This window comes from Xiphophorus maculatus, chromosome 21 (assembly GCF_002775205.1).
Source record: "Xiphophorus maculatus strain JP 163 A chromosome 21, X_maculatus-5.0-male, whole genome shotgun sequence".
Taxonomy (NCBI): Eukaryota; Metazoa; Chordata; class Actinopteri; order Cyprinodontiformes; family Poeciliidae; genus Xiphophorus; species Xiphophorus maculatus.
The window spans coordinates 14,339,078-14,352,745 of NC_036463.1; the positions used below are offsets into that span (position 1 = coordinate 14,339,078).

The window sequence follows — 13,668 nt, forward strand, 5'->3', positions numbered from 1 at the left end:
GTGTGCATGTGTGTGTCAGACCATCTGCACAGAAAGGACATTTCACAACAGTATTTGTCGCTCTTCTGCCTCGTTGTTCAACGTATGTCTAATGTAATTCATAACTATCATGGTAATTAATTTGCCAAATTACTGTTGGTAGTTGCATGATAAAAGTTATTTCTTTGTTAAATTAGAAATTATAACATTGTGGTTACATTAATCCCCATGTGACTTCCATTAAACTGATATTAAACCTGTTGCCCTTTTAATATCTTCAGTATTTGCTTATTTACACAACAGAATTTAGCAATTGAGCTATTCAAAATGGGGCACCTATGAGATGTTGTTGTTGCAAAAGTTGTCCATTATATTTCTGCATTCCAGTTAACGTGGTCCTCATTTTAGTTAAGATACAGTGGTATCAGCTTTAAGGTAAACCTTGCTCTTGAAGAAAGGCAGTTGTTTAATTAACAGAAAATTTTCTTTTTCTTTACTTGGGACTGTAATGTGAGGAAGAGAAAAAATGTGCGGCAGAAGCTTTGACTCTGACTGAAAATGAAGGAATTAAAATGTTATTTTACTTTATCCATCAAAGCATACCTCCCTGACCCAAATACTTAACTAAATAAAAAGTTAGCTATATCAATTTAAAGGCTGAAAATGAAAGTTGTTTTGCAGAAAAAAAATACCTTTTCAGTATTTGACCTGCCAATCACCGATCAGAGCAAATCAAGGCAAAATTGGTTGATTCCAATCTCTGGCTAATTAACTGGTGCATCTTAGTCTTTTCTTGTCAGAAAAGCAATTGTGTGTCAACTGCATATTTATGTACTGTTTAAGATGTTATTCTCAAAAATAGTTATGGATTATTTTTATTTTTATTATTCCATTTTAAAATCAAAAGTATTTTATCTACCCTTTTCTGTTACTGGCAACATGTCACTCAATTTTGGTTTTAATGTTTTGGGGAATTTATTTTACCAAAGAAAAACCACATCTTTATATGGAATAGGGCATAACTGTAGTTGGAGAAATACATTTTTGCCTTTTATGCCTGTTCTTTATGTATCCCCTTTCTGTCACTGTAACACACATAACCTTTGCTTATGCTTAGAAAATAACCACAGGTTTGTTTCTGAACACCAAAGCTCCAAAGCCTAAATATTTGCCATCATTCCTTCCCGCTGGCTCTGCAGTATCAGGTTGCTAAGCTATGAAAACACTATTTTAAACATACACTTTTAAGTTGGTTAATGTGTTCCCTCCAGTTGTGTTCATCTATGGCACTTTTATAGTTTTAGATGACAGATGTTGCTATAAGTACTTTGTTTTAAAATGTAGCATCGAAAGCATTCCATACTCAAGAAACAAGAGCTTGCAAAATTATTCATGCCTCTTAATTTGTTTTCTCATTACAACTGTGACATATTACATTGGAATTCCATGTGATAACCAACACAAGGTAGTGTGGAACTTTTAAACTCAACAAAAATAATACATGGCTTCTAATTTTTGTTTCACAAATACAACTACGTAAAGTGTGGATTGTAAAATGGCCGTACAGTAGTAGAAAAGCTTTGGTGTTATTGTTAAATATTGTAATGAGGTTGTTAGTTTCAGTAAATCTTCATTATTCTAATTCCACTCAGATTGTCTTTGACATTCAGTATCTTCAGTGATGTCATCCATGTCAGCTTTGGGCATCTACTGCAGTGAGGCTCCATCTAGCAGGCTGAATGGCTCTAGCTTGATAAGTTTGAATTCACAACAATGTAATATAAGAGTCATGAAGTGCTACAGTACAACCAAACCTTTTCAAAACTATTATGGTGCACATTAATATTGTGATAATAATGCATTGATGATATATTCTGCAGCATTAGAATGCATTTGGATTCAACCACATATCAATAGAATCAACTTAGGCTTTAGTTATACCTATATTTACATCTGTAAATCTTTATGTACCAGCTTCCAAACTGGAATTTTGACTTATTGTAATTATATTCATACAATGCATTTCTTCTTGCGACTTTCCCATGAAAGCTAGTTTTGTAGAGTGCACTATCACTCTTCAAAAAATGTATGGATACCTTTACAAAGCACTTTATGTCCATCCTTTTTTTTTTGTTTCATTCAGCAGCATAGCAACAGGATATCAATAAATGGCAAATTCTGTAGTGTCAGACTTTGTGAATAGGAGGAACTATGTTTTTGACTTTTCTATATTATGGCATATGGCTTTATTCAAGCCATATCCTTCACACGAACATAAATATCTTGCCCTAGAAGTTGGAGACTTCTTTCCACCTATATTGTGTGATTATCTTTATTTTGGTCTCCCAGACCCAGTTTCTTGAAGAGGAGAGTGGCATTTAGAAATTTTGCAAATGCTTTTTTTTCTACACAAAGCATTTCATGAGCAATATCCCTCAAAAATAGGCCTCCTTTTAATGTTCATACAATCGTACAATACCATATGGACACTGGCAACAATTTATTGAATAAACTATACTCGTTTACTTACTGTGAAATGTCAGATTAAAGCTGCTAGAAAATGTAGTTAAAGCTATCTATAAGATGATTTGTGACTCAAAAACTAATTCAATATGTCAAGATCAGTTTAAACTTTGAGAAGTAAAACAAGGTCTACAGTTTTGACAAGAGCAATCATTTATTTTAATGACCCTTGGCGAGTGAGTGTAGAAGCTGAGTCAGGAATAAGGAGATTTAAGGAGTCCTGCTCCACATTTTCATTGCATTCATGTACAGTATCCGTGTGCATACCTATTCACATCATTCATGCAATGTGTTTGCAGGGCAACCACAGACTCGGGGTAAACACCAGCCTGGAGGGAGAGTGGTGCAGCCTCATTCCTGTAGGTGGACCCTGCCAAACAGTCACCACAGGACTCAAATGGAACCTGGGTGAGTCCCTTCCTGTTTACAAGCTGTTATTATGCTCCTGCTTGCTTTACATCAGCATTTCGCAGCTTCAGTTTACATACAGTAAGCCAGTGTAGCAGCACGGGATAAACTCGAGTGTTTGATGTTTGTAGTGAAGGAAAATAATATTTATATCTTCTAGAGGCTTGAAGACTTTAACGCTTGTTGCACAAAGTACATATAAGATCCAGGCTTGATTTTTTTCCATTAACACTGGATGCATTCCTACAAGCAAAAGAGATGCAATGATTTACAGGTGCTTAATTTGCCTCAGTCAAGTGATTCTGCAGTTTTGAACAAGTTTCATTTGCAAATGATACACAATGTGCCTCAAAGAGCTTTTTGTCTTCTTGACAATTGTGTGAAAATCTACTGGAAGCTCATCTGAGGACCCCTGTGGATTTACTCCACTCCAACCCACATGGCCAGCTGTGCTCTTAATGAGTTGGCACAGGCTGAACTGCCACCCATTCAAGGGAACCTGGACCTTCTGTCACCAGGGTTGCATAATGTGTCTGCTTCTTGGTGGGTGTCCGCTGCTCCCGCCTGTATGTGCACGTGTACATTTTTAGGAGCCTGTACGCTTGAGCGAGCACACGTCTGCTTGTTTGATCGTGTCGTTGTACACGTTTGAATATTCATATGTGCTTGCACTTCCCGCCTTGTTTATCGACTACTTGTTGGTGTGCGTTTGTTTTTTTATCTGTTTTTTTTTTTGGCTACAATATGTTGTACAGTGCACTTACTTGGCACACCTGTGAGATGGCCTTCTGAATGGTAATGAGAGGGACTTAATACATGAGAGTCTTATGCAGATTAGCCAGTGGTAACAAGATGCATAATTAACCACATGCATATTTAGAAGGCTAGAAGTAATGATTTCCTTCTGGGGTTTGAGGGAAGGACCAGAATATTAAACTAAAATTTAGGACATATTTTTCTCTTCAATTTTGACTTGTGTATGTACAGTAGGCTGATTGCACCACTCTGGATTGTGTGTTTGTTTTGACAGCAGTATGTTTTTTTTTCTCTGCTGCAAATTAAATGCAGCTTCTCACCTGTGAGCAGTTCCATTTTTGAGTGACCCACACTTGTTTGAAACTTCTCCGTGAAGAAAAGTGTAAATATTAACTCCTGCAGCCTCGCTTCTCGAAAAAAGATAGTTTCTGTATTTGAATTTATTTCTTCATTTTAGGGTAGATATTGTTGCAAGTGAACATTACATTTGACATCAGTTCATATAGATGCGATGACATGTGTTAATTGACATTTATTCTGCAAGCATTTCACTTCAGTTTATTTCACTGTAGGAAAATGCCCAAGAGAAGTTGGAATAACCTTGGCTTTGGTTAATTCTATCACATTTTTCTTCTTGTTTACCTATAATTTAATTTTTTTCTGTAATTAAGTAGAACATACCTATATACATTCAGAGTACTAATAGTTAAGTGTCATAGAAACTTTTCAAAACCAGTGGCCAGAAACTAGCAGGATTATTAGGTGGGTGAGTGAGATTTGGGGATTTTGCTAATTAGCCCTGTATGATATAAAGGCCACAGAAAGACCACTGCCAGCTGCTCCAGGATGTAGGATAATACAATCCATATTCTGGAGAATATTTGCCAGGAGTTCGGAACTACTGCTAGCTCCACATATGGATCATACAGTGAAAGTTATGACAGGAGTAATCAGCTATAGTTCTCTAGGAATTACTCTCCCAAAAAACAATATTTAAAACATATGAATATTGCTAAGAAATAAACCACGTTTATGTAGAAAAAAACGTAACAAAATATGTCTAATGGCGTTGAGTAAACCGATTAAAACTAATTAACTAAGTGGCAATTAGCTAAACCAGTTCTGCTCACCTGGATTTCTATCAGTGTACTCTATCGATCAGGTATATTAAAATCCCAACACCCTGTCCACACTTAACTTGCTTTTTTTTATCTTCTGATGTGAATGCAATTACCAAAAGACAGCAGAACCCTAATGAGTTCTCATGCTAAGACAAGTCATTACTTTACCAAATCATGTAGTCTTACACTGTACCTTTGTGGTAAATTCACTTTTAATTACATGTGAACTTAACACCTGCAGTCCACCCCTCGTTGTGTTACAGGAATCAGATTTGACATGCATTTTTAGAAAAAACAAACCAAGAGTTCAGTCATCTGAAAAAATAATGTCGGTAAAGGGAATTGACAATTTTATGACGCTGACCTTATGTATAAACATAGCTTTTTAAGGATAAGCATATAAGGCCATATGTATATGTATATATTTGTTTCTATTAACATATTTCAAGATATTAATTAATTTGGTTTCTGACTGTTTTACTAACTGAAAAAAATATTTTTATTTAAAATGATAGACAACAGCAACATTTCTTAGGTAAAGTGTGTTCAATCAGTATAAAAGAATATCTCTTACCACAAAGTCTTTTTGCTTTGGCATACCATCAACACATTCAGTTCATTCACAATCTAATATCACACTGCCCATCCCTAGATTGTAATAATGGCTTTTAAGAGAAATGTTTCAACTGCAGGTACCTATTTCAGGAGCCAGACCTGTTATCTGAGACTCCTCTTTAGCCTCACTCCATTTTCTCAGCATTTACCAAGTCAAAACAGATTATTAGGGCACAAATTTATCTCTGGAAATGACCCCGTTCACTTACAAACAACTTTGGAATTCATTGCAGTGTCTATGAATTGATCTAAATTACAAAGTGTAATTGACAATATTTCAAGGGTTATATAGGGGTGAGCTACAAAAAAAAAAAAAAACATTTATTTTCACAACCAGAGTTTCTCTCATACATTGATTTGCGGCACGGGATGTTGGTCAACATCGATGCAGTGGGACGAGATGCAAACTCTGTGTTTTGTCATAGATGGCCCTGTTTTAGGAAATAACTTATGGGTAAAAAATGTCCCTGGTCTGTTAGTCAAATTGTTCCTTAAAGTAGCATGCTCATTATGCTCAACGTGTGTCACAAGTTACTTTGCTAAAATAATGAGCATAACTTCGAGTGAATGTAACAATACATTCTTGAAGCAAAGCCGAGATGACGCACCATAAATGTTTGACAAGCATCAGTCATTAAAAAAAAAAGAAGCAATTTTTTGCTCTTTGATTCAACAGGCTTATTTTTCACATTTGGTCTTATACACTTAACACTATTACCATCAATCAGAAAACATGAACTTCACAAAACATTTAATTGTTTGTAAAAGGAATGATGACACATCAGTGTTTTACAGATTTATTAGTAGCAATAAATTAAAATTATATTTTTAAGTAGCATAGTGTTTGGAAAATACAGGATGTTTTTACTTTAAGAGGATTATGACTTCTAGCTTCACTGCTTGCTTGATGATTGATGGCTTGATGGATCCATGGATGGATTATAAGGAATAATCCAAAAAGCACAAACATATAAAATAAAAGAAAAACAAAGAAGTCTGATTAATACTTGTTGATTTTTTTACCGATCTACAATTAATCATGTTATTGTTATTACCAACCTAAAAACAAAAGTTAATGTTTCATAACATGCTGAACTGACCAATTGCAAATTTAGTTCTGAACATTTTGGAAGTTAACGAAAACATGCAGTGAATTAGAATCTGTGTTTAAACCTGTAAGTTTTCGCCTCATTAGTCTCACATGTTTTCTCTGGAATGTTGCTTTGTAATTAGGGAGTCTAGACAAAGTAGGAGCCATCATTTCTACCATTACAAAGGAAGGATAGGAAGCCTCTGCACTAGTGGCTCAAGAGAATTTTATCTAATGATACGTCTGCATTGCGGTAATAATACCAAAGGATTGGTATGTGCTACTGAATAATGATGTGACTGCAGCGTAGTAAAAATAACAATTTTATGATGTAGTAACTTTAGTAATTATTCTTCAGTGTGTATAGTAGTAAAATGCAGCTGGAGAGATAGATGCATCTCAGTTGGCATGAATCTGGTACGTGTTAACAAGGCTATCACTCACATTCTGCTATAATTCACACCCATCTCTCTTTTTGCACTTTTGTTTCCTGTTTTTACAGCCAACTAGTTTACTGTTGTTCCCTTCTTTTTTTGCCTCTCTAACACTCCATTCCCTTCATTTTTTTGCCTCTCTCACACTCCTACCAGCTCTTTCCTCTCATTAGGAGAGACAGTGACAGCTGAGAAACTCACCATTTTGCATGTTACATTAATTTCCCATCATTAATCCTAAATTCCCCCTCTGGAAACTATCAGTAAATGCAATCACTGTGTGTGTGCTCATCAGATGATATGCTGATAGTTTGGTCCATATATTCATAAAAAAGTTTTTAATTATATGTATATTTGAAATGGGTTGTTGAATTTGTGTGCTAGCTCTGGGTCACATTTCCAAATATGACTTCTAGTGAACATTATTTAAATTGTGAGATCCAGACAGGGACATGTCTGCAGCATCCCTGATTACCATATCCTCAAGGAAAGTATTTGAATTGAAGGACAAAACATGTATATTTTGTCAAAAGATTTAACAGTTTAATACTGATGTGATATTAACCAACAACTCATGATCTTAAAATTCCTGTATGTCATGATCTGCTGGACTTTTGTTTTGTAATTTAAGGTGTTAGTTCAGTATTTTTAGTGGATTCATGTGTATCGATTGCTTCACTTTCAAAGACGTTTTACCTTAACAGTGATGGGCGATGCTGCTTTTTTCCCCATGATTTTGCAAACAGCCAACCATGTTTTGTTTTTTTTTTGTAAACAAGAGAAATATATAGGAGTGTTCCGGAAAAAAGATAAGGGAGGGTTGCTGTGCTCATGCAGCATCCAAACCTTTTCCATGCTATCTTTATCGCATAAAAACCATTATGCTGCCATGTTTACAGCTGGTCTGTCTTCCACTCAGCAAACTGCATCTTGTTGCCAACCATTGTCAAGTATTCCTGCTGAAGTCATATCTTTAGTTTTTTGTTTTTTTTTAACTGTGCCCTACCTGTTTACTAGTATCAAAATATTATTTCTAGCCTAAAACGTACACAGAAAAATTGTCTGTTAGCTGGATGCCATGCATTTTTAATGTATACTTTATTAGTATTCAAGGGATGCATTTCTACTACATTGAATAAAATGGTTTACATCCAGTGAAGCAGCGTGTCAGCCTTTTTCCGTCAGTTTGCTCTACCGTGCTCGAAAAATAACCTTGGATGGCAAAAACTTCTTGTTAATTTTAACCTCCGATGTTTAATCTGAGATACTTAAAACTTTAGGTTTATCTATGATGATTTCAATACCCCATAATACTTTTTAGCTACAAAGTTAAAGAAAAAAAACTGTCTCTTTTACCATTTACAATAAAAATATTGTCCGACTGAATACCCCGTTGTAGAAGACAGTTTTTTAAATCTGGAAATAATTTCTTTAAATTGGTTGGTTCTTCTGGACACGCCTCTGCCTGGTTTGACAGCAAAGAGTTTAAAGATGTCAAAGTAATGCCTATAGCAACCTACCTTGCTGCTGTAGTTGATTATAAAGAAAATATTGTGCAAAATTACCAAAAGGTAGAAACTGTACAGGGCTGCTGCTTTTATTTTTGTCCGCGGTGATGGCGCAGCGGTAAAGCACAACCCATGTATGGAGGCCTTAGTCCTTGACGCAGCCATCCCGGGTTCCAGTCCTGGGCCAATGACCTTTGCTGCATATCTTACCCTCTCTTTCTCTCTCTCTCTCAAAAAAATAGATTATTTCAGTTTGAATACTATTATATTTGTCCCTTAACATTTATTTATATCAATAGCAAATTGGCAGAGAAATGGATGCACACATAGGCAAACTAAAGATAAATGATTATGATCAAGAAATATAATTACATGACTGAATCATTGTGCACACTTTCATAAAGGATATTATTTAGTTTTCTCAAGCAGGGAAATGACTCTTCAATAATATACTTTTTTTTCTCAGCTGAAGTTTTACATTACTTTTTGTTTTGCCCTAATGAAGGAAATTAAAATATAGTCCAATTGTAATTAATCATAGTTTTTTTTTTTTTTTTTGCTCTATCTATAAAGAACCCTGTGCCTTCAGAAAATGTTGCCGCAGTAATGGAAATGGTATCGAGTGTATAGTATCTTTCATATATCAAGTGTTGTGGTGGTGCAGTTAGTAGCACTGTTACATTGCAGTAAGAACATCCTGGGTTTGAATCCCAGTCTGTGGTGTATGTTATGTATAGTGCCTGATAAGCTACCACATCTCCTTCAGCAAAAAAAAACCCATGCTTGGCCTATTTTCATTGATAAAAATGCAGCATTCACAGTGATCTGAGGTGAACTGGAGAGAAGGATGTGGTGGTAAGCGGGACAAACAGAGAGGTGACAGGCTAGAAGTGGCTGAGTCAGAAGAAATGTTAGGAGATAAAAAAGAATTTTGGCAAAGCAGACAGAGCGTGGTGAGGAAAAAAAGGTTGTGACAGGATGACATATGGGTGTTAGAGAATGAGACCTGTCAGGCGTCTCATTCATTTGATGTTCCTGGGTGCTAACACAGCAGGAAATGACAGATTATGGAAACTATTGGGAAGGGTGTTGGAGCTCCAAGCTGTTGCTTGCATGTGTTCACACACACACATACGGGCACTTTCAATTTTAGCTGTAATGTAGTCAATTTAAACAAAGGTATTTCATGCTTTTTCTTTTTCTTCAAGTTCTACTTTCCCAATTCCCTCCATTCAACCTCCATCCTCTCCGAGGCCTGTTTTCATTGTTCCGAATATTTGATATCAGATTACAGAAGATACCTCAGGCAATGTGTTTTTTGCAGTTGAATGGGTTTGCACAGCTTTGCTCATTTTGTTCCTCCACCCTGCTTTGTCACAGCAGATGCTTTTATGTTTGCTAAAAAAGAAAGAAAAAAATCCCCTTTCTGTCTTCTGTTGACAAACCTTAGATTTACAGATTCTTTAATAATAGAGAAATAGACATTATCTTAAGTTTGCACATTCACTCATTATGAAATGAAATCTTTCATAATTTACACCAACAATTTGAGTGGTTAGTCTAACCTTTTGAATTATATGAAGTCCAACCTAATAAAGCTCATTCACACAAGCTCCTACGTGTCAAGAGAAGACTATGTTTCTTTCCTCAAATCATACTGGAAAAAGGTCATATTTGTAGTAATCTAGGTCCTAAACTCCAATATTTTTGGCCAAGCACAAGTATTTAAGTGCTTTACTTTCCCTGCCCTGGTTTCTCTTTGGCAGCATTTTTTCTGTGGCCTGTGACATCTACCTTGACACACTTCAGGGATTCTGTTTCTGGCTTTGCCCCATCTGCTATGGTTTGGAGCTCTCTCCAGGCCTTATCTAATTAGGTAAACCTGGAGGTAGGAAAGTAAGGCACTTGCCACTCTTTCGCTCAAGATTTCTTCATCTCCTTCTTTTTCTATGTTGCAGTACTTTCCTCTATGTTTCTGTTGCGAATTTAGAGCGAGTCTTTAAATGTCTTTGCTCTTTAGCTGGCAACTGTTGTTTAATCATGTACATTTTTAACAGAGGTCCTGTTTTTTGCCTTTTTATTAAAATTGTCCTCATTCTAAATGTCAAGCACTGCATCTGTTCCTTCCCTGGACAAAATACAACAGCCATCTGTGAAAGGTGCACACTGGGATTTTTTTTCTTCTTCTTTGTTTGTATGTTATGTTTTTGGTTTTGTGTGTTTTTCTGTTTGTGCATAATTCTGTTCTGAAGATTTACTGTGTTGATTCATAATGAAGATGCCAGACATTAAGTGTGCCAGGACCCTTGATGTTAAAAAAAAAACAAAAAAACAAACACAGTTTAGGCAAGACTTCAAATGTTTCTTTTGTTGTAAATAGATCTGGGTTTTGCTTGATCATATATGCACCAGAATTGCTTAGGTCTCATGGGAGGTTAAAAGTGTAAAAAGCGTGAAGCCTTTAAAAGGTACAGCTTTTCAGGTCTGGTGCACTTATCCACAGAATTCGATCACAGGCCTAATTGTATATGCAAAAGTAAGTGCAGTCCATTACTGCCATAGCCCAGGGAATTACAGGCAAATAGAAATAAATGTATAAGATAAAATTATGGGGGTGGGTTAGTTTTCTAGTACTTGTTATTTTATCACTGACTGACAAAACAAAGTAATGACTCCTAAACCTTTTTTTTTCAGATCTGCAATTGCATTTCTGATAACATGAAATATTCCTCGACATTCTTACAAAATTGAATAAAATATAGTTTGAGTCCAGATTGTGAAGTATAAGGAAACATGTGAAATTTTTAAAAAATCTATTTAAATAATTATTTGATTAGTTTATCTCTTCCATCTTGAGAAGTGTTGTGAAAGGAATTTCCATTGCTCTGAGTTTTGCAATATTTTGCTCGTATTTCCTCAAGTTGAAAAATATATTGCATAACCATGACAGACTCAGACCAAAGCCACCTTTTATATCCTTCACTAAGCTCGACCTGGGTTGCTGATACCCATGACTGCTAAAAATATTTAATCATTCCAGGGCAAAGAAACGCAGACCAAGATCTTGCTGGGCAGTAGGCTTTGCCTGGAGTAATACTTGGCGGTCTCTCAATTTATTTGCATTAAGCAACCCCTAGTCTGGATTTGTTTCTCCACTGCAGGGCACTGCTTTGTCCTTGCTTTACAGAACTTCGCAATAAAGGCATTGTGGCAGTAATTTCAAATGGTGGAATATCATAAATCTCTATAACAATGATAGGAGAAAAGTTTCCCACTGGAAACCACTAACATGATTAGATCTCACACAGCTGCTTGCATATTTGTACATAAATATGCGCACATTTTTGAACACATTAGTTGTTACAGCTGTTTAGAAAATTGTTCCCTCTTTGCACTGTCTGGTTTGTAGGAATAAGTTCCTTTAGTCGGCAGGGTATGCCATTTACTTTTATGTCCTTTTCACTTTTATTCTATATCCCATAAAGCTTTGCATAAATTTTACTTGAGATCTTTTGACCTCCAGGCCTACACGTAAACAGTCACAGAGCAAATACAGCTTAAAACTTGGTATGGTAAATATTTACACTGTAAAGTAGATAATCTAATCATGGCTTTACTTTAACCTTTCAAATATTAGCAGGTAGACCTGAAGAAATTGACTCTTACCTGTATTAGCATACTGCTAGGGACAGTATATGATTTCATTTCATATCATTCTGCCATTTTCTGTGCTTTTTAAGCACAATCAAATGAATTGTGTATTTAACTTGCAATTTTCTCCAGGAGACACAGAGTGCATTCAGGGATGGACAAATAAGGAGGTCATGCACATGATAAATTACCAATTACAAAATAACGTAACTACATTACTCTTAATTTCTTAGACAGTCATACCTTATATTACCTCCTCAGCTCTCAAAACTTTATCCTTCTTTTCTATTGGAGAGTCACAGCCAAACCATGATGTGGGAAAAAGATACAAAAGGATGTTTTTAATGGCTTGTGCTAACCTAAAAGGTTGTTGGTAGGTAAGAAGGGAAATTGCATTTTTACCATCTCCCTGTTTCACTGCACTTTGTGAAATCAGTAAGAAGAAATCAGGCCTTAGAGGCTGAAATAAAGAATCTCCTTTCGTTTTACAAGGCAGAATGCTACAATTTCACATTACACTTTTACAGTGCCTATAAAAACTATTCACCCTCTAGGATGTTTTACCCTTTTGATTGCTTTTTCAAATCAATCATAATCAATAAAATCTGAGTTTTGACAAGGAAAAATATACTGTAATATCAAAGTGAAAGCACATTTCTACAAAATGATAATTATAGAAAAATGTTTAACATAAAATAACTGTATACATATTTAAAAAAGCCAAATGATGTTGGTCTTGATTTATTTCTAAACGCAATAAAAGTGTAAAAATATCCAAGGGGTAAGAAGTTTTTATAGACATTGAATTCAATGCTTTCTGGGGCATAGTAAATTAATGATATTGAATATATGTATATTCAATAGACAGACTGAGTATACTGGAGCATAGTAAACTAATGCTATTGAATATATCAATACTGAAATGTGGCTTTATTATTAAAAACCATGGCTTTCTTGGTATCTGGTTTCTTAGAATAGTTCAGCTTACCTCAATTGAAAAAGTGAAAGCTATTTGGAAACTTGAATCTTTTCTTTGTGCTCGTTAAATTAATTAAAGCTGTATGCATCCATTTATAAATGCACTTAAGCCAAACAGACCCATCTACTTTGAAGAACGTGGAAATGGCTTGTGCATTAAATCAGCTGGCTCTTGTATTTGCTAATGTCTTCAGCAGAGCTATTTTCAGTGTGTTTAATGGCATGTGTATGTTTTGTTTTAAAGTAAAAGTTCATCTTCAAGTTGTGGCCATCAGGCAGCCAGTAAAACTTTGTTCATTTGGAACTACTGGAATGTCTTATTTATAACTAAAACACATCAAGTCAATTATCTTAAATCCACGTTACATTTCGAGGAAATATTGAAACGTGTTTTTGTAAATGTGGGAGGAATCCAGCCAGATAATATAATTCTCCAGAGAGAATTATTTTCTCATAAAGTCTGACTCCCTTCTTATTAAATGGCATTAAAAATAAACTCAATTTTTTAAAATAGACTATTTTTAATCTGTTTTTTTTTATCCATATCTTTCTCCCTGTAAGTAGATGATTAGGCCTGAGACTTGTGCTCAAGAAAAGCAAGTGTG

The 13,668-nt window shown here is 35.3% G+C and overlaps 1 protein-coding gene across 3 annotated transcripts in view; it reads left to right on the forward strand.

The window, feature by feature from the left end:
- tpk1 (thiamin pyrophosphokinase 1) overlaps positions 1-13,668 on the forward strand; it is a 72,228-nt gene that overhangs the window by 45,777 nt on the left and 12,783 nt on the right. For all 3 annotated transcript variants that reach the window (XM_023326596.1, XM_023326597.1, XM_014470347.2), the window contains one exon: positions 2,802-2,910. In XM_023326596.1, coding sequence (XP_023182364.1) covers positions 2,802-2,910 — 109 coding nt within the window. The remainder of the gene's footprint in view (positions 1-2,801; positions 2,911-13,668) is intronic.